The sequence below is a fragment of the Vipera ursinii genome (assembly GCF_947247035.1).
Source record: "Vipera ursinii genome assembly, chromosome: Z".
Lineage (NCBI taxonomy): Eukaryota > Metazoa > Chordata > Lepidosauria > Squamata > Viperidae > Vipera > Vipera ursinii.
Window position 1 is genome coordinate 126,566,554 of NC_139517.1, and position 27,115 is coordinate 126,593,668.

The 27,115-nt window shown below is 42.7% G+C and overlaps 1 protein-coding gene across 9 annotated transcripts in view; it reads left to right on the top strand.

Annotated features, from left to right (window-relative positions):
• The window catches only part of OBSCN (obscurin, cytoskeletal calmodulin and titin-interacting RhoGEF), a 236,520-nt gene that overhangs the window by 94,276 nt on the left and 115,129 nt on the right, over positions 1 to 27,115 (top strand). For 7 of the 9 annotated variants that reach the window (XR_014494163.1, XM_083376954.1, XM_083376957.1 and 4 more), the window contains 15 exons: positions 482 to 745; positions 1,983 to 2,243; positions 4,805 to 5,071; positions 6,765 to 7,031; positions 8,657 to 8,923; positions 9,477 to 9,743; positions 12,056 to 12,322; positions 13,571 to 13,843; positions 14,796 to 15,062; positions 17,442 to 17,717; positions 18,855 to 19,124; positions 20,404 to 20,670; positions 22,907 to 23,191; positions 24,437 to 24,703; positions 26,401 to 26,673. Coding sequence is in view for 8 of the 9 variants with exons in the window: in XM_083376954.1 (XP_083233080.1) it covers positions 482 to 745; positions 1,983 to 2,243; positions 4,805 to 5,071; positions 6,765 to 7,031; positions 8,657 to 8,923; positions 9,477 to 9,743; positions 12,056 to 12,322; positions 13,571 to 13,843; positions 14,796 to 15,062; positions 17,442 to 17,717; positions 18,855 to 19,124; positions 20,404 to 20,670; positions 22,907 to 23,191; positions 24,437 to 24,703; positions 26,401 to 26,673 (4,038 nt within the window). In the remaining variant the exon portion in view is untranslated. The remainder of the gene's footprint in view (positions 1 to 481; positions 746 to 1,982; positions 2,244 to 4,804; positions 5,072 to 6,764; positions 7,032 to 8,656; positions 8,924 to 9,476; positions 9,744 to 12,055; positions 12,323 to 13,570; positions 13,844 to 14,795; positions 15,063 to 17,441; positions 17,718 to 18,854; positions 19,125 to 20,403; positions 20,671 to 22,906; positions 23,192 to 24,436; positions 24,704 to 26,400; positions 26,674 to 27,115) is intronic. The other 2 variants (XM_083376956.1, XM_083376960.1) reach the window with 2 other exon arrangements.

Here is a 27,115-nt window from a genome sequence, read left to right on the forward strand (position 1 = left end):
GGTCACGTGATCAAAATTCAGATGCTGGGAAACTGACTCGTATTTACGACGGTTGTCACGTCCAAGGGTCATGGGATTCCCCTTTTGAGACTGTCTGACAAGCAAAGTCAATGGGGAAGTAGCTTCACTTAACAACTGTGTTAGTAAATACGAGTCAGTTGCCAAATGTGTGATCACGTGACCGTGGGGATGCTGCAACCGTCCTATGTCTGAAAAACGGTCGTAAATCACTTTTTTCAGTGCCATTGTAACTTTGAATGGTCACTAAGTGAACTGTTGTAAATTGAGGACCACCTGTAACAGATTTGGAAGGGATCTTGGAGGTCTTCTAGAAGACAGCCCAAACTAATGGATCTTGCCGATATTTATGGCTAACAGAACGTGAAAGGAAAGGGGGAGAATGATCCATGGGGCCCCAAAATGGATCCTTTTCTTCAACATCTGGGTATTCACCTGCTTTCTTCCTTCTGAACCACTCTAGCCGTCCCTGCGAGGTTCAAGAAAGGTCTGCAGGACCAAGAAGCTTCAGAAGGTGGAACCGTCGCTCTCCGGTGCGAGCTGACAAAAACAGCTACGGTGGAGTGGAAAAAGAAACACAAGACACTGCGTGCAAATGACAAATACAGTCTGAAGCAGGAAGGCCCTGTGGTAGAGTGTGTGATCCACAACCTTGATCTTGGAGATGCAGGAGAATACTCCTGTGTCTGTGGTGATCATAAAACGACGGGGGCTCTGGCCGTCTGTGGTAAGTCAACCTATCTTGAGTTTGGTATTTGGCAAATCTGTTTTTCTTTTTTTTTTTGGTCTTGTTTGTGGATGTCAATCTGTGGTTTGTCTTTCACAGTCTGCCTCCCTTTCACTGGAAACCTTTCTTCTTCCCACTGTGTTGCCAGTATTGGTCTTTAGTTCTAGAACAATGGTTCTCAGATATGGTTCTAGGAAACCCTTACATTTTCCAATGGAGAATCAGAAGTGAGAAAATCTCCAAGATCTGAACATCGTATGGCTCTCTCTTGACACAGTTGTTTATTAAAGCTGATGGTGAAGGCCAAAGGCTCCTGAGTTGTCCTCCATGATCTTTGTGTGTGCTCAAAAACATAAGTCTGAGATATTCTAGAACAGAGGTCCCCAACCTTTTTGAGCACCAGGGACCGCTTCTGTGGAGAAAGGTTTTTCTGCGGACCGGAGGTCCCCAACCTTTTGGGCACCAGGGACCGCTTCTGTGGAGAAAGGTTTTTCTGCGGACCGGAGGGTGCGTGATTTTGTGTGCTGCCTGCATCCCACGAATGGGGCTTTGCTTGTTTGTGTGGACCAGTGGTTGCCCTGTTGCAGACTGGTATTGGTCCACGGCCTGGGGGTTGGGGACCCCTCTTCTAGAACAAGAGAGTTGGAAGGGACCTTGGATGTCTTCTAATCCAATCCCGTACTGTAGAACAGAAGAAAAGGAAGGAAGGAAAGAAAATATAAAGAAATGAAAAGAAGGAAGAGGAATAACAATGTAAAAAGAGGAAAGGAAGGAAGGAAGGAAGGAAGGAAGGAAGGAAGGAAGGAAGGAAGGAAGGAAGGAAAAGGAAGGAAGGAAGGAAGGAAGGAAGGAAAAGGAAGGAAGGAAGGAAGGGAGGGAGGGAAGAAGGAAGGAAGGAAGGAAGGAAGGAAGGAAGGAAGGAAGGAAAGAAAAGTGACAGGGAGGTTGGGAGGGAAAAAGGAAGGGAGGAGGGGAGGGAAGGAAAGAATGAAGGCAGGAAGTCAAACAGGAAGGAAGGAATGAAGGAAGGAAAAGGCGGTTGGGAGGGAGGAAGGAAGGAAAGGCAACAGCAAGGGTGAGAAGCAGGAAGGAAAAGAAATATACAGTAAAGGGAGGAAGGAGAGTACATATCCTATTTTGCTCTCACCCCAATTCCTCTTCCCTACCTCTTCCCTAACTTTGTCCAAAGTCCATCTACTCCTGGACAGTTTTCATACCCTCCTCTTATGTCCTACAGCCCTACCTCCCCAATTCAAACAGGAACTGAAGGATGTGTCAGCCACCGAAAACGAAACGGCCACGTTGCATTGTGAACTCACCAAAGCTGCTCCCGTGGAATGGACGAAGGAAGGAAACAAATTAAAAGGGGACAAATACCAATTCAGACAGGAAGCGGCTGTTGCAAAGTTGGTGATCCGCAGTTTAGAAGTTGAGGATGCTGGGCGTTACACCTGTATTTGTGGAGACCAGAAAACCTCAGCTGTTTTGACAGTTAAAGGTAAAATGTGCACAAATTTATTGATAAGATAATAAATAAATAGATAAGGAATTCTGCAGCTCTTATTAAAACTAAAAAGGGAATATTTTAAGGGGTTTATTCTAGACTTTATTGACATACAGATCTGTTTCTCCCTTAGCTTTTCTCTACAGGTAGTGCTCAACTTACAACAGTTCATTTAGTGACTATTCAAAGTTACAAAATTGCACACTGAAAAATGACCGTTATTCACACTTACGACCAATGCAGCATCCCCATGGGTCACATGATCAAAATTCAGCCGCTTAGCAATGGACTCATATTTATGACGATTGCAGTGTCACGGAGATCTTCTGACAAGCAAAATCAATGGGAAAGCCATTGATTCACTTAACAGCCGTGTTACTCACTTAACAACTGTGACAAGATAGGTCGTAAAATGGGGCAAAATTCACTTAAATGTCTCACTTAGCAACAGAAATTTTGGGCTCAATTGTGGTCATGAGTCGTGGACTACCTGTATTAAGTGCGCAGAATTGGCAGAGGAAGATTTAAATTTTAATCTGCATTTTCTTAGACAAAACTTTGGTCATTTTGTCAAAGAATGTAATAAGATTTGTCTGGCATGATCTGCTTTTGACAAACCGATGTTGGCTTCTGGTTATAACTTTGCATGTCTCTAGTTGTTCACAGATTGGTTGCTTGATTATTTTTTTCAGGATCTTCCCAGGTATTAATCCTGGAAAAAATAAACAAGCAAGCAATCTGCAAACACCTAGAAGCAAGCAAAGTCATAACTGGAAGTCAACAGGGGTTTCTTAAAAACATAGCATGTCATAAAAAATGTTACTGCATTCTTTGGCTATGTGATAAAATTAGTGGATCAGTGAAATGCTGTGGATAGAATTTATTTGGACTTTAGTAAGGCATTTGATAAAGTAGACCATAATCTTCTTCTTGGTAAGCTAGAAAAATATGGGATAGACAGCATCACCACCAGATGGATTCGTAACTGGCTGACCAACCGCACTCAACGTGTAGTCCTCAATGGAACTGCGTCTACATGGAGGAAAGTATGCAGTAGGGCACCCCAAGACTCTGTTTTAGGCCCAGTACTCTTCAATATCTTCATCAATGACTTAGATGGGAGGGTATAAGGGGATCTCAACAAATTAGCAGATGACACCAAGCTGACTGGAATAGTCAACACCCCTGAAGATAGGCTCATGATACAGACAGATGTTGACAGATTTGGACACTGGACCTTATCTAACAAAATGAAAAGTAAGATTCTACATTTAAGCAAGAAAAACCAAATGGACAGGTATAGAATAGGTGGTACCTGGTTCAATACTAGTACCTGTGAGAGAGGGATCTTGGAGTCCTAGTGGACAATCACTTGAATAGGAGTCAGCAGTCTGTGGCAGCAGCCAAAAAAAAGCCAATGCATTCCTAGGCTGCATTGACAGAGGGATGGAATCAAGACCACATGAAGTATTAGCACAGCTTTTCAATGCCTTATTAAGACCACACTTACAATACTGCATCTGGTTTTGGTCACCACGATGTAAAAAAGATGTCGAGACTCTGTAAAGAGTGCAGAGAAGGGCAACAAAGATGACCAGAGGACTGGAGGCTAAAACATATAAGGAACAGTTGCTGGAATTGAGTACGTCTCATTTAATGAAGAGAAGGACTAGGGGTGACATGATAGTGGTCTTCCATATTTGAGGGACTGCCCCAAAGAAGAGGGAGTCAAGCTATTCTCCAAAGCACCAGAAGGCAGGACAAGAAGCAACGGATGGAAACTCATCAAAGAGAGAAGCAACCTAGAACTAAGGAGGAATTTCCCGACAGTTAGAACCAGTGGAAGGACTTCCCTCCAGAAGCTGTGAATGCTCCAACACTGGAAGTTTTCAAGAAGAGATTGGATAATATTTGTCTGGAATGGTATAGGGCAGGGGTCAGCAACCTGAAACAGTGAAAGAGCCACTCGGAACCGGTTCCCTCACAAAAGGAAAAACTGGGAGCCGCAAAAAATGTGTGCGCATGCGCGTGCATGAAGAGTGGAACCAAGGCGAGATATGTACCTACCCTGCATATTTGAATTGATTGGTTGAACTTTTTTAGTCCCACTTTTTTTTTGGGGGGGACTGCACATGTCAGAGGACTGGGAGCCGCAGGAGAGGGCTGAAAGAGCCGCATGCGGCTCCGGAGCCGTGGGTTGCAGACCTGTGGTATAGGGTGTCTTGCCTGAGCAGGGGATTGGACCAGAAGGCCTCCAAGTCCCTTCCATCTCTGTTATTCTGTTATTGAATAATGTTTTGTCACTGCCAATTTTTACTTGGGACGTCAAATGTTCATTGGTCCAGTAGAACATGAACCGCCAGCAGACTAAGCCATGGCCTATTCAGAAAGTCGCCTCCCCCACTACCAGCCAGGCTGTTGAGCTGCAAAGGTTGAGGATAGCTGCTTTAGAATCTTTATTCACAAGCTTCTATGTTTATGAAATTGTTCAGAATTTCACTTAATGGAAGAAGGGTCAAATGTTTTACTTACGCCTGTTCCTTTTGACTTCACAGCCCTCAAGCCAGAATTCACACAGCGGCTGAAGGATGAGAAAGCAGAGGAGGGCAGCACAGTCAGATTACGCTGTGAGGTGACCGTGCCTAAAGCCGCAGCAGAGTGGCGCAAAGATGGTGCAAGAATCTGTGCTAGTCCCAAATATGACATCAGACAGGATGGTGGCATCCGTGACTTACTCATTCATAACTTGGAACCCGAAGACAGTGGAGAGTATTCGTGCAGCGTTGGAGACCAAACCACATCTGCCACATTATCTGTGCAAGGTATGAATTTTTTGAATTTTTTGAATCAGACTAGAACTGTCACCTGGTATTGGGCTCAAAGTCACCCAGCCAGCAGTCAAGCCTAAAGCAGGGTTAGAATTCATTGTGTCCCGTTGCTTGGCATAAAGTCAGCCAGCTGGTTTTAATGGCTAAAGCAAGGCAAGACCTCCCAGTCTCCTGATGCTTGGCCCAAAGTCTCCCAGCTGATTTTCACTCCCAGTCTCCTGGTGATTGGCTCAAATTCACCCAGCCAGCTTTCATAGGTAAAGTGGGACTAGAACTCCCAACCTCCCATTTTCTAGGTGGAGGAGGTGAACTTTTGGGTCCTTAGTGTACTCTGAGCCTGGTTGTTTTCTTGTAGATATTTCATGATCCAGCTAGGTAAGGTCATCAGGTCTGGAAGGGAATGAGGTTTGGTCTCTTTCTATATTATATAAGGGGGTTGCGCTGCTAGAGTTGGTAGGAACGTTCTTGGTGGCTCCTTGATTAGGCTATTGTTTACTGTTAGCTTGTTTGAGTTTGTAATTCCTTTATTGGGGTATTGTTTACTTCTTGATTGTTGGTCTAGTGTCTATAATGAAACATCTGCAAGAAAACTACAGAGCTCAGCGAGCAGCAAGGACCCCACAGTCCTCCTCCTCCTCCTCCTCCTCCACTACCACCCCGCTTGTAGTACTGATGATGTTACCTAGTTGGGTCATGAAATGTCTGCAAGAAAACAACCAAGCTCAGAGAGCACCAAGGATCCCACAACTTTTTATCATCTTTTACTATGATTATGTTTGCTCATGTCTAATGATCATTACAAAACAAAACATTGGAGGACTCTAAATTAATTGTGCAAGTAAAGGGGAAAAATTAGATAGATAGATAGATTAGATAGATAGATAGATAGATAGATAGATAGATAGATAGATAGATAGATAGACGGATAGAGAGAGATACTGACTTTTTAGTTTTAATCGTAATATAACGTGTGCAAACAACCCCTTTAAACTTAATGTAAACTTCTTTAAACCTGATTGTAAAAAATTCAGGTTTTATAACATATTTTTTAAAGTCTGAAACATCTTACTCTACTGTGTTGTCTCAGTTACTAAGTTTCACACTTTTAATTCTAACAACTTCTGTGGACCCCACCCTATATTTTAAGAGATCCATAAGGGAGCATGCATAAGACAACTAACATACCTATTGTCCCTGTTACATTTAAATTTTTTCATTTTGCTCATTCATATGTGTAATTTTCATGTGATGAAAAAATATACATTCATAGATATGAAATTCTTTATGTGAAGAATATGAATATTCTTCATATGAAAATTCAAATTCAAAAGAGCAAGTGAAAAAAAATAAAATGTGACAGAAATGATAAGACGATTTATATACATATATACGGATAGCTAGATAGCAAGCTAGCTAGATATAGATATAGGTATAGGTACAGATAAATATATAGATATAGATATGCATTTCACCTTTTTCATCTTAGGTCTATCCTTTTCAAGAATGTTTATGAAATGATCAATGTTTAATCTTAAACGTATTTTACTTCCTGGAACATACAAGTATCCATTGGTCCTGTACAAACAATTTTTCCCAGGCTTCTATTTTTCAGAAATTGGTGGGAATTGTCACTTAATAAAAAATGTATTTGTAAAAAATTTTCTCCCATTCATTTTGACCCCTGCAGCCCTCAAGCCAGAATTCACGCAGCGGCTGAAGGGTGAGAAAGCAGATGAGGGCAGCACGGCCAGATTTTGCTGTGAGGTGACCCTCCCCAAAGCCCCAGCAGAGTGGCGTAAAGACAGTGCAAGAATTCACACTAGTCCCAAATATGACATCAGACAGAATGGGGGCATACATGAGTTACTCATTCTTAACTTGGAACCCGAAGACAGCGGAGAGTATTCGTGCATCGTTGGAGACCAAACCACATCTGCCGTGTTATCCGTGCAAGGTATGCGTTTTTTAAAGGGGTTCTGTCAGGGAATTGCACAGATGGTGTCCAAATGGAGTCAGAAAGGCTGGAAGGAACTTCTAGTTTTATATAAGTAAATATGTTTTCCACCAACACACACACACACACACACACACACACACACACACACACACACACAGAGTATATATAGATAGTCAGGCAAACAGGAGCATCATGAGGTAAATCGACACAGCAGGAACATCATGAGGTAAAATTACAGAGCACAAAAGAGCGCACAGAAGAAAAAAGGCGGGAAACAAGGAAACATCCCCTTTTCACTCACAGCAACCAATCACAGTGCAGATTGCCTCACCCAGTGGCCAGCTCTCTTCAACTAATCAACCACAACTCAGTGTGCTCCGGCTCGCTGCACAACTCTTCACTGCTCCAGCTACTAAATTTAAATATCTGAAAAGATTCATACCCTACAAAGAGTCCCCGACTTATGACCACAATTGGCCCTAGATTTTCTGTTGCTAAATGAAGCAGTTGTTAAGTGATTTATGCACATTTTTAGGACTATTTTTACTGTGAATAATGCATTCATTAAGTGAACCCGGCTTCTCCCATTGACTCTGCTCATCAGAAGCCCATTGGGAAGTTCACAAATGGTGATCACGTGACCCTAGGACAGTGCAACCATTGTGAATACATGCCAATTGTCAAGCACCCAAATTTTGATTATATGATCATGGGGATGATGCAATAATCATAAGCATAAATTTGCTATTGTAAATTTGAATGGTTGCTAAATAAATGTTCCGTAAGTCGAGAACTCCCCCTAATTTTGTTAATACATAGAGAGAGGGGGAGAAACTATTTTATTAATCAGTGAATTTGATGTACAGGTAGTCCACGAGTCATAACAGTTCATTTTATTTATTTATTAATTCAATTTGTATACCGCCCTATTCCTGAAGGACTCAGGGCGGTTTATAGGGCAAAATTTAAAAACAATAAAGTATAAAATTAAGTTAAAATAAAATTAAATTAAATATGGCCCCAAGAATTAAAATCCCAATTTAAAATCATTAAAACCCCTCAGTCCAGGCCTGATAGCTCAAAGATAGCTCATTTAATGACCATTCAAAGTTACAACAGCACTGAACAAACTGACTTAAGACCGTTGTTCATACTTATGACCGTTCCTGCATCCCCCTGGTCATGTAGTGCCAATGGATGTGGAGCCAGTTCCAAGAAGGCTCCACACCCATTTCCACCACTCGGGTGACCCTGAGGACACAGATTAAACCTCCAAATGGCCCCAAGGACCCTCTAAAAGGATACAAATGACCAGCTGTCTGTAGGAGTATCAATCCTTCCATTCCCCACCATCCAGTCAGAGCTGAAGAAGCTTCTTGGATGAGAAGCAAAATGTCTTCAATGGAAAACAAGAAAGTCCAGTTGCCTCCTGAAAAAGCATCTTTGAGAAATGAACAATATTTTGCCATTAATCATTTCTTACTTCCTGGAACATATAAGTTTCCATTCCTATAAAACCAATTTTTCCCAGGCTTCTATTTTTCAGAAATTAGTGGAAACTGTCACTTAATAAAAAATGTAATTTTAAAAAAATTTTCTCCCATTCGTTTTGACCCCTGCAGCCCTCAAGCCAGAATTCATGCAGCGGCTGAAGGGTGAGAAAGCAGATGAAGGCAGCACGGCCAGATTTTGCTGTGAGGTGACCCTCCCCAAAGCCCCAGCAGAGTGGCGTAAAGACAGTGCAAGAATTCACGCTAGTCCCAAATATGACATCAGACAGAATGGGGGCATCCATGAGTTGCTCATTCTTAACTTGGAACCCGAAGACAGCGGAGAGTATTCGTGCATCGTTGGAGACCAAACCACATCTGCCATGTTATCCGTGCAAGGTATGCGTTTTTTAAAGGGGTTCTGTCAGGGAATTGCACAGCCGGTGTCCAAATGGAGTCAGAAAGGCTGGAAGGAACTTCTAGTTTTATATAAGTAAATATGTTTTCCACCAATACACACACACACACACACACACACACACACACACAGAGTATATATAGATAGTCAGGCAAAGAGGAGCATCATGAGGTAACTCGACAGAGCAGGAACATCATGAGGTAAAATTACAGAGCACAAAAGGGCACACAGAAGAAAAAAGGCGGGAAACAAGGAAACATCCCCTTTTCACTCACAGCAACCAATCACAGTGCAGATTGCCTCACCCAGTGGCCAGCTCTCTTCAACTAATCAACCACAACTCAGTGTGCTCTGGCTCACTGCACAACTCTTCACTGTTCCAGCTACTAAATTTAAGTATCAAGTATCCATTGGTCCTGTACAACCAATTTTTCCCAGCTTCTATTTTTCAGAAATCGTTGGGAACTGCCACTTAATGAAAGAATTGTATTTTTTTTTAAAAAAAATACCTCTGCAATTATTTTGACCCCGCAGCCCTCAAACCAGAATTCACACAGTGGCTGAAGGATGAGAAAGGGGACGAGGGGAACATGGCCAGATTTCGCTGTGAGGTGACTGTCCCTAAAGCTGCAGCAGAGTGGCGCAAAGATGGTGCAAGAATCCACACTAGTTCCAAATATGATATCAGAGAAGATGGTGGCATCCATGAGTTACTCATTCATAACTTGGAACCCCAAGACAGTGGAGAATATTCATGTAGCGTTGGAGACCAAACCACTTCTGCCACATTATCTGTGCAAGGTATGGGTTTTTTTTAAACTCACCATTACCTGGTTATTGGCCGAAAGTCATACCTAACGTGGGACTAGAACTCCCAATCTCACGGTTTGGAGAAGGAGAAGGAGGAAGTGGGGTCCATAGTGCTCTCTGAGATTGGTTGATTTCTTACAAACATTTCATGATCCAACTAAGGAAGGTTATCAGTGATAGAAGGGAGAGGGATTTGTAGAGAGAGTAGGAGGAAGACTGTGGGATCCTTGGTGCTCTCTGTTTGAGGGAGTTCATATCCTACAGGTAGTCCTCAACTTACAACCACAATTGGGACCAGAATGTCACCAAACAAGGCAGTTGTTAAGTGATTTGATCCAATTTTTAGGACTCTTTACCATAGTCAATAAGTGAACATTGCAGTTAAGTGAATTGTACGGTCATTAAGTGAATCCGGCTTTCCCCCATTGACTTTGTTTGTTGGAAGCCAGCTGGGAAGGTTACAAATGGCGATGAAGTGACCCCAGGACACTGCAACCATCATAACTACATGCCAATTGCCAAACACCCAAATTTTGACAAAGTGACCCTGGGGATGCCGCAATGGTCATACGTTGAGGACCTGTTGTAAGGCCTTTTTCAGTCGTGTTGGAATTTCAACCGGTCGCTAAATGAGTGGTTGGAAGTCATGGACCTCTTGTATTTTAATAGTTTATTGTAGCCTTCATTGACATGCAGGTTTGTTTCTCCCTTAGCGTTTCAACTTTTAATTAAGTGCACAGTGCTTAGCGGCAGAAGAGGTGAATTTCTGATCTGCATTTTCTTGAATTGGGTGATATAAATTTCCAAATCAATCTGTGGAATTTTCTCTGGAGGCCCTTTCAGCAATAAAAGGGATTTTGGGTAGTCCTTGATTTACAACCATTCATTTAGTAACCATTCAAAGTTACAACAATTCAGAAAAAGGCACTTATTTCACATTGACAACTACCTAGTCATGTGATCAAAATTCAGACACTTGCAAATAGTTCATATTTATGACGGCCACAGTATTCTGGGGTCATGTGATCCCCTTTTGTGACTTTCTGATGAGCAAAGTCAATGGGGAGGCCAGATTCACTCTATAACCATGCTACTAACCTAACAAATGCAGTGATTCACTTAACAAATGTGGTAAGAAAGGTTGTAAAATGGGCCAAAATTCATTTAACAAATGTCTCACTTAGCAACAGAAATTGTGGGCTCAACTGTGGTCATAAATCGAGGACTATCTGTACTTGGATGCAATAGAAGTATGATTCATGGGCCAGCGCAATTACAAACATAAACGTCTCCTCCCCCCAAATTCATAGAAATTTATGTCTGATTATTGATATTTTAACAACTTTCACTTTCTATCAAAACCATAGAGACCTTCTGAATATGTTGTTTGTTGTTGTGAAGGTGCAAAATAATTTTATTTGATTATGAAATTTCTCTATGACTCGTCTCACTTATGTGACTCTGAGAATGACATGTGAGCATGAAAAGATACATTTCAGTTTGAATTTGATTCTGTTTGAAACTGTGTTTTAATTAGTTAACATTTAAAAAACTAAATATGGGTACTATATCATAAAGTCTGATCTTGAGACAGGAAGCAGATTTCTATCTGCGATGTAGCTAAAAATATAGAAAAGGAGAGATTTAAATTTTGTTCTTTTCCATCTGCTGGGCAATTCTGTTCAGATGTGTCACTGAAATTAAATTGGAAATAAATCTGTTCCACAATTAGCCTCACAATAGGGTTGTGCAAATGTTCAGTTCAGCTGAATAGTCAGTTGAGCTGACTTTCCAAATAAAATTGCAAAGCTGATTTGAGCTATCAAATCAAATTTAATGAAAAATAATTATTCAGTTTTCTGCCATGTGCGCTACATAAATGGAAATCAGATCAAAGACCTTTCAGTGCTTGAAATGAATCAATATTTGCAGCTCAGGGTTGAATTCTGGGGTCTTTGGTGCTTCAGAGCTTGGCGGTTTTGTTGCAGACGTTTCATGACCCAGCTAGGGAACATCACGGAGTGCTAGAAGGGAGGGGGGTTTGCAGAGTGGAAGTGGAGGAGGAGGAGGAGGAGGAGGAGGAGGAGGAGGAGGAGGAGGAGGAGGAGGAGGAGGAGGAGGACGACTCTGGGATTCTTAGTGCTCTCTGAGCTTGGAAATTTTCTTGCAGACGTTCCATCACCCAACCAGGTAACGTTATCAGTGCTAGGTTTTGCAGGGAGGAATGTGGGGGTTCTGGTGCTCTCTGAGCTTGATGGAGGGCCAAATATTTTACTTCCTTCCATTCCTTTTTGACCCTGCAGTCCTGAAACTTGAATTTACTGAACGGCTGAAGGATGAGAAAGCAGATGAGGGAAGCACAGCCAGATTACACTGTGAGGTCACAGTCACTAAAGCCCCCGTGGAATGGCACAAAGGCACTGTAAGAATTCATGCTAGCCCCAAATATGACATACAACAGGATGGGGGCATCCATGAGTTACTCATTCATAACCTGCAACTCCAAGACAGCGGCGAGTATTCATGTAGCATTGGAGACCAAACCACAACTGCCACGTTATCTGTGCAAGGTACGGGTTTTTTTGAAGTAGACTAGAACTCGCAGTCTCCTGGTGATTGTCCCAAAGTCACCTAGCCATTTTTCATAACTAAGGCAGCACTAGAACTCCAAGTCTCCTGGTGATTGTCCAAAGGTCACCCAGCTGGTTTTCATGCCTAAGTATGGACTAGAACTCCCTGTCTCCTGGTGATTATCCCAAAGTCACGCAGCCGGCCCTCAGGCCCAAGGCGGGACTAGAACTCCCAGTCTCCTAGTTTCTAGCCTGGTGCCTTCATTACTAGACCAAATTAGCTCTCATAAAGGATGGTTGGTGTTTTATTTCTTCAGTTTCCCAAATTCTGTATCCCACTTTTCCTAGCATGAAACTTGATTTATGAGACTTGTTTGAAACTTGATTCCTTGGTTGGGGGTTGCTGCATTGAGGTAAAACCCAAAGCACCCATCTAATCAACCTGCTATGACTTTAAAAAAGGTCCTTTGGTTTTGGCCTTAATCCTTCAGATTAACTTTTGCAGCTGCAATGTCTAGAGCAGGGGTAGGCGACCTTGGCTCTTTTATGACTTGTGGACTTCAATTCCCAGAATTCCTGAGCCAGCATGGCTCAGCTTGGAAACCTTTCCCTTTCTCCTCAGCATGGCCAAGGTTGCCTACCCCTGGCCTAGAATGGTATAAGAGGGAACACAAAATTCTCTAATCTAAGAATTCTTAGAGGCAACATTTTTGTTTCTTGTGGAAACTGCAGAATATGCGTTGGTAACTTACACATAGTCCTCAACTTACAACCATTCATTTTGTGACCATTCAAAGTTACAATGAATGGTTGGTCATTGTGGTTGGTCCTCGCATGTACGACTTTGCAACATCCCCACACTTATGTGATCAAAAGTTGGGCACTTGGCAAGCAGCAAGTATTTATGATGTTTGCAGATCACTGTTTGCAACGTTTCTTAGCCAGCTTCTGACAAACAAAATCAGTGGGGGAAACTGGATTCGCTTAATGACCGCGTGATTCACTTAACTGCAGTGATTTGCTTAACAACTGTGGCCAAAAAGGTCATAAAATTGGACAGGGCTCACTTTAAAAACAGCCTTGATTATTAGCAATGGAAATTCTAATTCCCGTTTTGGTTGTAAGTCGAGGACTGCCTGTGGTTAACTGGGCTGAAGCCCACACCTGAATTCCACTGGTGATGGGTTGTGGGTGGTGTCGTATGGTCTATGTTGTCGCTGTCACTGAGGGATCTGGTGGCCCTTGTAGAAGTGGACATCACCATCATCCGGGGACTGAAGAACGCGGATGTTTTGGAAGAGGAAGAAGTCACCTTCGAATGCGAAGTCTCCCATGACAACGCAAAAGATGTGGAGTGGAAATTGCAAGAGTTGTCACTTCAAAGCAACCAGATGAATGAGATCTCAGTCGAAAGAGGACGAGTGCACAAATTGACACTACGCAACGTCACACAGCAGGATTCTGGCACCATCACTTTCCGGGTGGGACCATACACCTCCACAGCGAGGCTCCGAGTGGACGGTACAGTGAGCTCATTGCTATCAGAAATGATTAAGCATCTCAGTTGTGTCGATTACTATGCAGAAGGGGATAACATTAGAAAGACAGATTTAAAAAAAATGACAGTGAGAAAAGCTAACCAGTGGAACAACCTGCCTCCAGAGGTTGGGGTGCTCTGTCACTGGAGGTTTTCAAGAAGAGACTGGAGAGCCGTTTATCCAAAATGGTGTGGGGTTTCCTGCTTGAACAGGGGGTTGGACTAGAAGACCTCTAAGGTCCCTTCCAAGTCTTGTTATTCTGTTTTCTTTCCATAGATCAGCTGTGCTAACAATCTATTCCACCCAAATTTATTTATTTTATTTAGTAAATTTATACACTGCCCATCGCCCTGATAAGGTGACTCTGGGTTGCTTACACTGTCAAAAGATAAATAGAAAAAAACTTAATTTTTTTTAAAAAGGCTATGCAAAAATCTAGATAAAAGATCTGTCTCTGTCTATATATCATCTACATCATTATGTATTATCTATCTGTCATCTATCTATCATTTTATCTATTTTAGATGGATAGATAGATAAGATGATAGATAGATATAGATAGATGACACCTATGTATCATCTATATATATTATGTATCTAGCATCTCTCTGTGTGTGAATCTAAAAGAAATAATTAAGAATTCAGAGTTATACACACAGACATACACACAGACCCAGACAGCCAAACAGACAGGTCTGTCTGTCTGTCTCTCTTTTTGTGTAAACTGAATTCTGGACAGACAGAATTCTGTGTGTATGTGGGTGCCTGTCTCTCTTAATTTATTGTTTTGCAATTCACACATACCAAAGCTTAACTCCCTTCCAAAATTGTATGTAGGATTTCAGTTTAAATCCTATCTACACTAGGAGTTTGAAAGCGGATTCTGTTTTGTTTTTTTCCTGTTCTTGCAATTTTTTCCCCACTTTCCATTCCAGCCCTGCATCCTGACTTTCAACAAGAGCTGAGCAATCTGGAATTGCAGGAAGGTAGCGCAGCTTTCCTGATGTGCGAAGTCTCTATGCCCAACGTCTCTGCCATCTGGAAGAAAGGCTCCGAAGTCATCACTCCGAGCGCCAAGTATGACATCAGTCAGCAGGGAACGACCCATATTTTAAAGATTTATGGTGTAACTCGAAGAGATTCTGGAAAATATATTTGCGACATTGGCCACGGGAGAAGTATGGCCACGTTATCGGTGGAAGGTAAAAGATTTATTAATCAAAACTCGCAATAGTTTTAATCCTTTCAAGTGTCTGCCTTAATGACCTTTCGTCCTAAAGTACCCAGCCATTCCTATAGGTAGTCCTCGACTTACGGCCACAATTGGGTCCAGCATTTCCATTGCTAAGTGAGTCGTGCCCAATTTTACCATGTTGTTGTCAAGCAAATCACTGCAGTCCAGTGAATGAGATGGTCAGTAAACAAATCTGTGTTCCCTCAGTCATTTTGCTTGTTGGAAGACTGCTGGAAAGGTTGCAAATGGCCATTGAGCCCCAAACGTCCGTTGCTAAATGAGACAGTTGTTAAGTGAGTTTTGTCCCACTTGACCACCTTTTGGGCCACAGTTGTTGAGGACTCACTGCCATTGTTTAATTAGTCACACGGTTGTTAAGTGAATCTGGCTTTCCTATTGACTTTGCTTAGTCAGAATGTCACAAAAGGGGATCACATGACCACCATAAATATTTATTTATTTATTTAATTCCATTTATATCCCGCCCTTCTCCGAAGACTCAGGGCGGCTTACAAATATGAGCCAGTTACCAAGTGCCTGAATTTTGATCACACGACCAAGGGAATGCTGCAACAGTCATGTGTCAAAAATGGTCCTAGGTCACTTTTTTCAATGCTGTTGCAGCTTTGAACAAACAGGATTGTAAATGGGGGACTATCTCTATTTTTTCTTAATTATCCTTTTGACTTTGCTCATCTCCTGGGAGTTTGTGGGATTTGGCTGCTGTCTTCACAACAATGAGAGCAACAGTATGTGTTTGAGCCATATACTTTGCTTCAACAAAAGTGTGTGTAATATCATGCAGGTGGGCAAAAGGGATGGGGCTTGTGCTGCATGGATATGATGCTCTTTTTACCATTCTTTACCACAGAGAGTCAGTTTGGTCTACTGGTTCAGGCAAGAGATGGTATGTTCTAGTCCCACCTTAGGCCTGAAAGCCATCTGGGAGATTTTGGTTCAATCACCAGGAAATGGTGAGTTCTAATCTCGCCTTAAACATGAAGCCCGGGAGACAGTGAGTTCTTAGGCATGAAAGCCAGCTGGGTACTTTGGTTCAATCACAATGGGACGTTGAATTCTAGTCCTGCCTTAGGCCTGAAACCCAGCTGGGAGACTCTGAGCCAATCACCAGGAGATGGCGAGTTCTTATCCCGCCTTAAGCATGAAACCCAGTTGTGGGACTTTGGGACAGTCATCAGGAGACAGAGATCTGGTCCCACTTAGCCATGAAAGGCTGCTATGACTTTGGGCCAATTACCAGGAGACTGAGATCTGGTTCCACTTAGCCATGAAAGGCTGCTGTGACTTTGGGCCAATCACCAGGAGACTGGGAGTTCTAGTCCTGCCTTAGGCCATTTACAAATAATTCAAGACAGCAAACATATCCAACACACCTTCTCCTTCTTATTTTCCCCTCAACATGTTACATAGCTCAAGCTGAGAGAGAGTAACTGACTCCAGATGGCTTTCTTGCCTAAGACGAGACTAGAACTCATGTCTCCTGGTGATTGGCAGAAAGTCACCCAACTGGTTTTCATGCCTGAAGCAGGACTAGAATTCACTATCTCCCAGGGATTGGTTGAAAATTACTCAGCTGGCTTTCATGTCTAAGGCAGGACTAGAACTTACCATCTCCTCCTGATTGGCCCAGCCTCACCCAGCCAACTTTCATGCCTAAGGCAGCACTAGAATTCCTTGTTTCCTGGTCATTGGCCCCAAGTCATCCAGCTGGCTTTGATGCCGAGGCAGTGAGTTCTAGTCCTTTGATGCCTCGCAGTTTCTAGCTGGGTGCCTTGATCCCTAGGCCAAACTGACTCTCACTTTTTTATTTTCCAACGTAGTTGAAGTTACACTTCTGAGTTATGGGTCTTCCCGCCCCCACTCCTCCTCCTCCATAAAGGTAAAGGTAAGGTAAAGGTTCCCCCGCACATTCGTGCTAGGCGTTTCCGACTCTAGGGGCCGGTGCTCATCTCCGTTTCAAAGCCGAAGAGCCAGCGCTTGTCCGAGGACGTCTCCATGGTCATGTGGCAGGCATGACTAGACGCCAAAGGCACTCGGAACGCTGTTACCTTCCCACCGTAGTGGTCCCTATTTTTCTACTTGCATTTTTACGTGCTTTCGAACTGCTAGGTTGGCAGAAGCTGGGACGAGTAACAGGCGCTCACTCTGTTACGCGGCACTAGGGATTCGACCCGCCAAACTGCCGACCTTCTGATCGACAAGCTCAGTGTCCTAACCCACTGAGCCACCGCGTCCCTCCTCCTCCATACCTCGTATTAAAAAACACATAACACATATCACATCTATAACGAAAGCTCACCACTCTCTCTTCTTTTCCCTGGTGTAGCCCTCTCAGTCCGTCCAGCCCTTTTTCAAGTCCAGCTGGAGAACCAGGAAGTCAAGGAAGGGGCAACAATCATCCTGGCCACGGCACTCACAAAACCCGACGTGCCCATCCAGTGGATGAAGGGCTCCACCCAACTGCAGCCAAGTCATAAGTATGAGATGAGACAAAAGGCATCCTATGTGGAGTTGCTCATCCATGAGGCAGAAGTGGAGGATTCAGGCCACTATACCTGTCAAACCGAGGATCAGCAGACCACAGCATCTGTGCTTGTCAAAGGTCAGGAGGAGGCAATTTTGTTCACTTAAGGTCATGCACGAATGACCAGATCCATACATGAAGAGTTCAAACTAGCTGCTTTATTTCATATACCTATTTGTGGTGTCCTTGGTACTGTCTGACCTTGGTTGTTTCCTGGTACAAGTTTCATGACCTGACTAAGGAAATTCATCAGTGCTAGAAAGGAATGGGATTTACAATTTTTTTAATTTATTTTTATTTTAATTCCATTTATATCCCGCCCTTCTCCGAAGACTCAGGGCGGCTTACAAGCTTAGCAGTAGCCTTCATTCTATGTCTATGCCTGCTTATTAGGGCTTTCACACACACCCCAAGCGGCATTATTACAAAGTCAGCTTAATTGCCCCCAACAATCTGGGTCCTCATTTTACCTACCTCGGAAAGATGGAAGGCTGAGTCAACCTTGAGCCTGGTGGGACTCGAACCTGCACTAATGGCAGGCAGCTGGTGTTACTTAAGGAGGCGTTAGCCCACTGCTCCACCAATGAAGAGGAAAAAAAGACTATGAAATCCTTGGTGCTCTCTGAGCTTGGTAGTTTCCTTGTAACATTTCATGACCCAACTAGGCAACATCATCAGTGCTAGAAGGGAGGGGGGTTTGTGGAGAGGAGGAAGAGCAGGATGAAGAGTGGGTGGAGGAGCAGAAGGAGGTGGTCAATAACTGAGGTCCTTGGTGCCCTCTGAGCTTGATTGTTTTCTTGTAGATGTTTCATGACCCAACTAGGGAGCATCATCAGTGTTAGAAGGGAAGGGAGAATGGGTTGCAGAATGGAAGGGTGAGGAGGAGGGGGGGGAAGAGGAGGAGGAGAATTGTGTGGATCTTGGTGCTCTCTGAGCTTTGTTGTTTTCTTGCAGATCTTTACTTGCAGATGATGATGTTGCCTATTTGGGTCATGAAACATCTGCAAGTAGCTCAGAGAGCACCAAGAACCAATATTCTGCCTCCTCCTCCTCCTCCTCCTCCTCCTCCTCTCTGCAATTCCCACTTCCTTGCAGCACTGATGATATGAACTAATTGGGCCATGAAACATCTGCAAAAATATAGCAAGATGTAACAGTGGGATGTAAATTCCCAGAGAAGCAAATGAAATAAAAAGTTCTCTCTTTGAATTGTAGAAATACCGGCCACCATAGAAGAAAAATTGAAAGACCTCACCCTTCCTGAAGGAGAGGATGCTATGTTTCGCTGTGTGGTTTCTCACGAGAAGGCCAAAAACGTGCAATGGAGTTTGGCAGGTGTGCCTCTGCAGTCCAATGAAATGAACCAAATTGCCGTAGAAGGCAAAATTCACACGCTCATTCTCCGAAAAGTCACCCTTGAAGACTCTGGCACCATCAGTTTCCAAGTTGGTCAGAATTCAACACAGGCTCAGTTACTGGTGCAAGGTAAGTTAGTCAATCGTTCCGATGGACTTTGATCACCCACAGGTACATCCATGGGAAGATGTGGGTCAAAAAAATCAAGATGAGGTTGGTAATCAACAATAGGAGTAGGAGGAATAAAAGGAAGGAAGGAAGGAAGGAAGGAAGGAAGGAAGGAAGGAAGGAAGGAAGGAAGGAAGGAAGGAGAGGAGAGGAGGGGGAGGCGGGGGAGGGGGAGGGGGAGGGGAGGAAGAGAACAACTGTGGACTCCATGACAATGGACTGAGCTTTGTTGTTTTCTAGCAGACATTTCACCCTAACTTTAACCCTAACCCAGTTAGGTAGTGTCATCAATGCTAGATGGGACTGGGTTTGCTCTCTCTCTCTCTTTATGTACAAGTGGCTTACTCTGCCAGTGCAGGTAGGAATGTTCTTGGTGATTTCTTGATTAGGCTGTTATTTACTAAGAGCTAGTTTGTCTGAGTTGATATTTCCTTGATTGGGGCCTTGTTTACTTCTTGATTTTTGATCCAGTGTCATCCTTGTTATTAATTTTGGCTCATCTGGGAGTTAATGGCTGGCAAGGAGTTGTTGTGGTCTTTTAGCTTTTTGATCCTCACGTTTGAATGGTGTGTAGATGTCCTTTATCTCATTGTGCCTGTTGATGGCCAATTTGTCTGAATGCCAGTCTTCCAAGGATTCTCTAGCATTTTGGGGCTTGTTCTAGGATGCTGATATTTTCCCAGTTACCATGTCCAATTAAGGAGTTTTCATTGTGTCTTCTGATGGGATGTTGGAGCTGATGGATGCATTTTGCGATCTTCTGCCTGGTTGTCCTACACAGTGGCCATTACAGTTCTTCGCATTATGTAGGTAGTCCATGTCTTATGACCACAATCGAGCCCAAAATTTCTGAGAAATTTGTTAAGCGAAATTTGCCTCATTTTACGACCTTTCTTGCCACAGTTGTTAAGTGAATTTCTGTAGTTCAGCTAGTAACATATTTGTTAAATGAATCTGCCTCTCCTCATTGACTTCGCTTGTCAGAATGTTACAAAAATGGATCACATGGCTGCAACCATCACAGATATGAGTCACTTGCAAAGCTTCTGAATTTTGATCATGTGACATTAGGGATGTTGCAATGGTTGTGTGAAAACAATCGTAAGTAACTTTTTTCAGAGCCATTATATCTTTGAAACGTTCACTTAAACAAATTGTTGTAAGTCGAAAACTACCTGTACATTGCAGATGACTTTTACGGTCTATATACTCAATAAAAGTCTCTTTTGCCTCTCTGTAGCTGCACCAATAGCTTTCCTAAAAAAGCTGGAGAATGCAGAAGTAGACGAAAATGGCATGGCAACCTTCCGGTGTGAGCTTTCCAAACCTGGGATCCCAGTGGAGTGGAGAAAGGGATCAACCTTGATCCAGCCCAGCCAGAAGTTTGAAGTTAAGATTGAAGGCAATGCCTACATTTTGATCATCCATGATGTGGTCCCAGAAGACTCAGGAGAATATATTTGCAGTGCAGCTGACAAGAAAACCACTGCCAAGCTAAAAGTTAAAGGTGAGTGTAGCCATTGGAGAACTACAGGCACTCCTCAACTTATGATCATAATTGAGCCCAAAATTGATGCTGTTAAGTGAGAAATTTGTTAAGTGAGTTTTGGCCCATTTTACGACTTTTTGGCCACATTTGATAAGTGAATCACTGCAGTTGTTAAATTAGTAACACGGTGGGTAAGTGAATCTGGTTTCCCCATTGATTTTGCTGGTCAGATGGTCAGAAAAGGGGGTTGCATAACCCTAGGACACTGCAACGGTCATAAATGTGAGTCAGTTGTCAAGAATCTCAATGTAAATCATGTGACCTTGGAGATGCTACAATGGTCATAAGTGGTCATAAGTCACTTTTTTCAGTGTCATTGTAAGTTTGAACTATCACTAAATGAACTGTTGTAAGTCAAGGACTACCTGTATTGAGATAAGTAGTTGGAAGGGACCTTGGAGGTCTTCTAGTCTGACCCTCTGCCCAAGGCAGTTCTTATACTGTCCCAGATAAATGCTTGTCCAATCTTTTCTTGAAAACCTTCAGTGATGGAGCACCTTCAATTTCTGGTGGCAAGCTGTTCCACTGGTTGATTGTTCTCACTGTCACTTTATTCCTCTTCATCTCATCTCCTGCCCCTCTTATTCTTGATCCTGTTTCTGTCTCTTCATCCATCCACTTAACCTTCAGAGATTTTTTTTCTGGTTTACTGTTTTACCATTTTGTTTAATATTTCAGGGTTTAAGATAGTGTATTGCTTGATGGTATCTTTTCAATGCGTCTAGGTGTATCGAAACTACGCAGGTATTCCTCAACTGGCAACCATTCGTTTAGCGATTGTTCAAAGTTACAGTATTGCTGAAAAAAGTGACCTATGACCGTTTTTCATACTTATGACTGTTGCAGCACCCCCAGGGTCACATGATCAAAATTCAGATACATGGCAACTGACAGTTGCAGTGTCCCAGAGTCACATAATCATCATTGGTAGCTTCCGACAAGCAAAGTCAATGGCAAAAACTGGATTTGCTTAACAAATGTGTGAACAACTGCAGTGATTTGCTTTACAACCATGGTAAAAAGGACATAATATTGACCTTGATGCTTTTCCATTGCCTTGCTTAGCAATGGAAATTCCAGCTCCAGTTGTGGTCATCAGTTGAGGCCTATCAAGATGGTCATCAACACGAGGACTGGTTGTAAGTCACTTTTTTCAGTGCTGTTGTAATTTCGAACATTCACAAAATGAGGACTGGTTATAAGTTGAGGACTGGTTCTAAGTTGAGGACTAGCTGTATAGGTAATCAAGAAAAAATAATACCTTTGACCATTCTGCAGTTGGTAAGAATTGGAAGTTTTCAAGAAGAGATTGGATGGATGGATAGAATCAAGAACATGTGAAGTGTTAATACCACTTTATAATGCCTTGGTAAGGCCACACCTGGAATACTGCATGCAGGTTTGGTCGCCATGATATAAAAAAAAGATCTTTAGAAAGAGTGCAGAGAAGAGCAAAAAAAATGATTAGGGGACAGGAGGCTAAAGCATATAAAGAATGGTTGCTGGAATTTGGTATTTCTACTTTAATAAAAAGAAGGACTGGGAGAGGGGGGCATGATATCAGCCTTCCAGTATCTCAGGGGCTGCCCCAAAGAAGAGGGAGTCAAGCTATTCTCCAAAGCACCTAAAGGCAAGACAAGAAGCAATGGATAGAAACTGACCAAGGAGAGAAGCAACCTAGAACTAAGGAGAAACTTCCTGACAGTTAGAACAATTAATCAGTGGAACTACCTGCCTCTAGAAGTGGTGGGTGCTCTGCCACTGGAGGTTTTCAAGAAGAGGTTGGACAGCCATTTGTCTGAAATGGATAGGGTCTCCTGTTTGAGCAGGGGGTTGGACTAGATGACCTCCAAGGTATCTTTCAACTGTTATTTTATGATTCTATTCTCCAAAGCACCAGAAAGCAAGACAAGAAACAATGGATGGAAACAAATCAGGGAGAGAAGCAACCTGGAACTAAGGAGAAATTTCCTGACAGTGAGAACAATTAATCAGTGGAACGACTTGTCTCCAGAAGTTGTGGGTGCTCCATCACTGGAGGGTTTTAAGAAGAGACTGGACAGCCATTTGTCTGAAATGGTATAGGGTCTCCTGCTTGAGGAGGGGGTTGGACTAGAAGACCTCCAATGTGCCTTCCCACTCTGTTATTCTGTGTTCTGGTTGGTGGGCTGTCACTCAACAAGGTCTCTTTTAGTGTCTGCCTCTCTTTCAGCTTTGCCGGTCTTCTTCAAGCGAGGATTGCAGAACAAGGAAGTTGAAGTAGGGAACACTGTGTCCTTGTGTTGTGAGTTGTCCAAGCCAATGGTACCTGTGGTATGGAAAAAAGGAAACACGAAGCTTCAGTCGAGTGAGAAGTATGAGATCAGACAAGAAGGGAACTTTGCTGAGCTTCTCATTTATGATCTGGAAGTTCAGGACGATGGCGACTATACCTGCAATTCAGGAGACCAGCAGACCACTGCTACCGTGAAAGTCAAAGGTAGGGAATGTTGGGCAACTCCCAGCAACGTCTAGAGAGTATTTGTAGCTTGGGGTTGAATTGTGAAGTCTTTTGTGCTCTCTGAGTTTGGTTGTTTTCTCCAATGTATGAATTTGATGGGAATTATACTGATAGTCGTCAACCTACAATACAGTTGGTACCAGGAATTCCATTGCTAAGCTTGGCAGTTGTTAAGTGAGTCAAGCCTATTCTATAGCCTTTTTTGTCAGGGTTGTTAAGTGAACCAGTAAGACTGTTAAGTAAATCAAGTAATCATTAAGGAAATCTTCTTCCCCCACTGACTTTGCTTATTGGAAGCCAGCTAGGAAGATCATAAATGGTGATAAATAGGACCCTGGGCTGTTGCAACTTTTGTAAATACTTGCCTGTTGCCTAGCACCCAATTTTGATATGGATGTTGCGACAGTCATAAGTGTGAGGACCAGTCATCCATCACTCCTTTCAATGCTGTTGTAACTTTGATTAACTTTAGTGCTAAACAAATGGCTGTAATTTGAGGACTTCCTATAGACTATGCACAGGTACTACAAGATCCAGAGACACTCTGTACAAATGGGGCTATCCAGTCGCTTCTGCTCTTTGAGATTGTGGTGACACGCAGACAACAACACATTTGTATGTGTGCCCTTTGGGCCCTGATCAGTGTTCACCTAAGTACCTCATGGCAGCATGACAAAACACAAATGATGTTTATGGGCAAAATCTGTTTAGCTTGTACATATTTTAATCTTGCATTTTATTTTTTAAATTTTATGTCCTCGACTTAGTGACAGTTGACTTATGACCATTTTTTACATTTATAACCATTGCAGCATTCCCATGGTCAGGTGATCAAAATTTGGAAACTTGGCAACTGACTTTTACTTATGACAGTTGTGGTGTCCCGGGGTCATGTGATCCCCTTTTGTGACCTTCTGACAAGCAAAGTCAATGGGGAAGCCAGATTCACTCGACAAACATGTTACTAACTTAACAACTGCACTGATTCGCTTAACAATGATGGCAAAAAAAGTCATAAAATGGGGCAAATCTCACATGTCTCACTGAGCAACAAAAATTTGGGGCTGAATTCAGATCATAAGTTGAGGACTATCTGTAGTATGCCTTATTTTAATTGTGATGCTTCTGACACAACAAAAAACACAAACCTGTAGAGGTATCATTTAATGTCTGCAAAAGGCCTTATAGGCATCACAACACTTTTGTTTTGTTTCTTCCTGATAGTGTTACCCATCTTCTTTGAAGAAGGGTTACAGAACATTGAGTTGGAAACTGGAGGGAAAGCTGTCCTGTGTGGCAAGATCTCGAGTCCCGACACACCCATTGAGTGGCGGAAAGGGTCCCTCATTTTGCAGCCCAGCGCCAAGTACGAGATGAAGCAGACAGGCACCACGGTTGAGCTGATCATCCATGACGTGGAACCGGAGGATTGTGGATCGTACACGTGCAGCACTGGAGACGAGCTGTCCACAGCCTCGGTATATGTACAAGGTGTGTTCCTAGTTCTTATCTGTATTTTGTAAATGCTACAGCCAGTTGATTTGACGTTGTCAACCTCATCAACAGAGGGATAGTATCAAGATCTTGTAAAGTATTAGGGCGGCTTTATACTGCACTGGGTAAGACCACACTTGGAATGCTGTGTGCTGTTGTGGTCGCCAAATTACAAAAAAAAAAAGATGGAGACTCCAGAAGGAGTGTAAGGGAAGGGCAACAAAGATGATCAGGGGATTGAAGGCTAAAGCATATGATGAATAATTGCAGGAACTGTGCAACAAAGAGGACTAGGGGTGACATGATAGCAGTCTTCAAATATTTGAAGGGTTGCAACAAAGAAGGGAGAAGGGGTCAACCTATTCTCCAAACAAATCACCTGAAGGCAAGACAAGAAGTAACAAATGGAAACTAATCAAGGAGAGAAGCAATCTGGAATTAAGGAGAAACTTCCTAACAGCGAGGACAATTAACCAGTGGAAGAGCTTGCCTCCAGAAGTTGTGGGTGCTCCAACATGGAGATTTTTAAGAAGAGATTGGACAACCATTTGTCCAGAATGGAACAGAGTGTCCTCCTCAAGCAAGGGGCTGGACTAAAAGACCTCTGAGTTCTCTTCCAACCCTGTTATTCTATTATTCTATTCTCCAAAGCACCTGAGGAGAGGATAAGAAGCAACAGGGTGAAAGATTATCAAAGAGAAATCAACCTAGAAGTAAAGAGAAATTTCCTATCAGTGATAATACTTAGTGGCCCTTGACACAGGCTATTATTCCATTGCTACATACACTAGGGAATTCCTCTTTGTTTTCAAGTTTTTAAGGGCAAGTTATTTCTATACACGGAAATGAAACTTATGTGCCTTTTCCTGTTATTAAACTAGGTTTGGAGGCAAATCAATCTTTCTAACATAGTCACTGGGAAGTTCAGTGCATCTGAAAAATAAACGACCACAAATGAAATATTTCTTTGGTGTGTAAATCGTCTTGTTATACAGATGACTAACATGTAGGATGCTTACTGCAGTTTGCTTCTGCAGTTCTGGTGTGAGATTGCTTTAAGAAAGGGATTAATGTGTGATTTTGGGTGATTTTGAAAAGTTAAGCTTAGAGTTGTATCTTGCCGGCTTTGTAAAAAAATCAGAACAGAAACAAGATAGATAATATCTGGGATATGATGACGGGTAGTCCTCAACTTATAACCAAAATTGACCTATTTGCTAAGCAAGGCAATTGCTAAGTGAGATGCACCTGATTTATGATTTTTTGCCATGGTTGTTAAGTGAATCACTGCTGTTGTTAAGTGAATCGCATGGTTGTTATGTGAATCCATTGATTTTGCTTATCAGAAGCTGATTGGAAAGGTCATAAATGGTAATCACATGATGCTGGTTGATGAAGCATCTGAATTTTGATCACATGACCATGGGGATGCTGCAATGGTCATAAATGCTAGGACCAGTCGTAAGTCACTTTTTCCAGTGTCGTTGTAACTTTGGCCACTAAACAAATGGGTGTAAGATGAGGACTCCTGTACTTTTGTAGCTTTCAGTGTAAGTTTGCAGAGCTTTAATCTTGGGTGCTAATGTTGCATCGTCTCTCCTTGCGAAACGTTTCATGTTGTCAGATGAGTAGAAACACAAAGGCGGTCCGTTTTTACACCTCCGTTGCATGCATTCTCTTCCTCTGTTACACAGAAGAGGAAATACAGATAGTTTCTGGTTTAAAGAACACGGATATTTTTGCCGGGGAATCGGCTACTTTTACCTGCGAGCTCTCCCGATCTGGAACACAAAAGGCACAGTGGTGGCTGGACGGCTCCCCTCTTCACAACAGCCCTGCAAATGAAATCTCGACGCAAGATGGGACCATTCACACGCTGACCTTAAAAGACCTGGGTCTCAATGATTCAGGAACAGTGATCTTCCGAGCCGGTTCTCTGATATCCTCGGCTAAATTATTAATCAAAGGTATTTCAGGCTTTCCATGTCAGGCGACCGCCATGCTGTGCTTGTTCCTTTGTCACTGGACTCCTAACCAATTCCTGCAAAGCAGCTCCTGGAAGAAATGCATTAACCACTAGGCACCACCACCACCATAAGCACAATCTTGCACCTTGCTCACTGCCCTTGGAAGATATTTCTTTCTTAAATTTATATGCATTCTGTCTCGCTAGTCTAAAGTGATTCTGGAAGGCTTACAATGGCATGTAATAGATTTAGGAGCATCTGTGCTTCCCATTGCTGGATCTGCTGACCCGTCACAAGTATTGGCAGCATAAAAGTTGAATACATAAAATAAATACGTATCTGGTTTTAGGTGCTTCTGGAAACGATTCCGACAAAATAGTTTTCAGTTCAATTTTGTTTGTCATCTGCGAGTGAGCCAGTCTCTTGAAAGCATACAGATTTG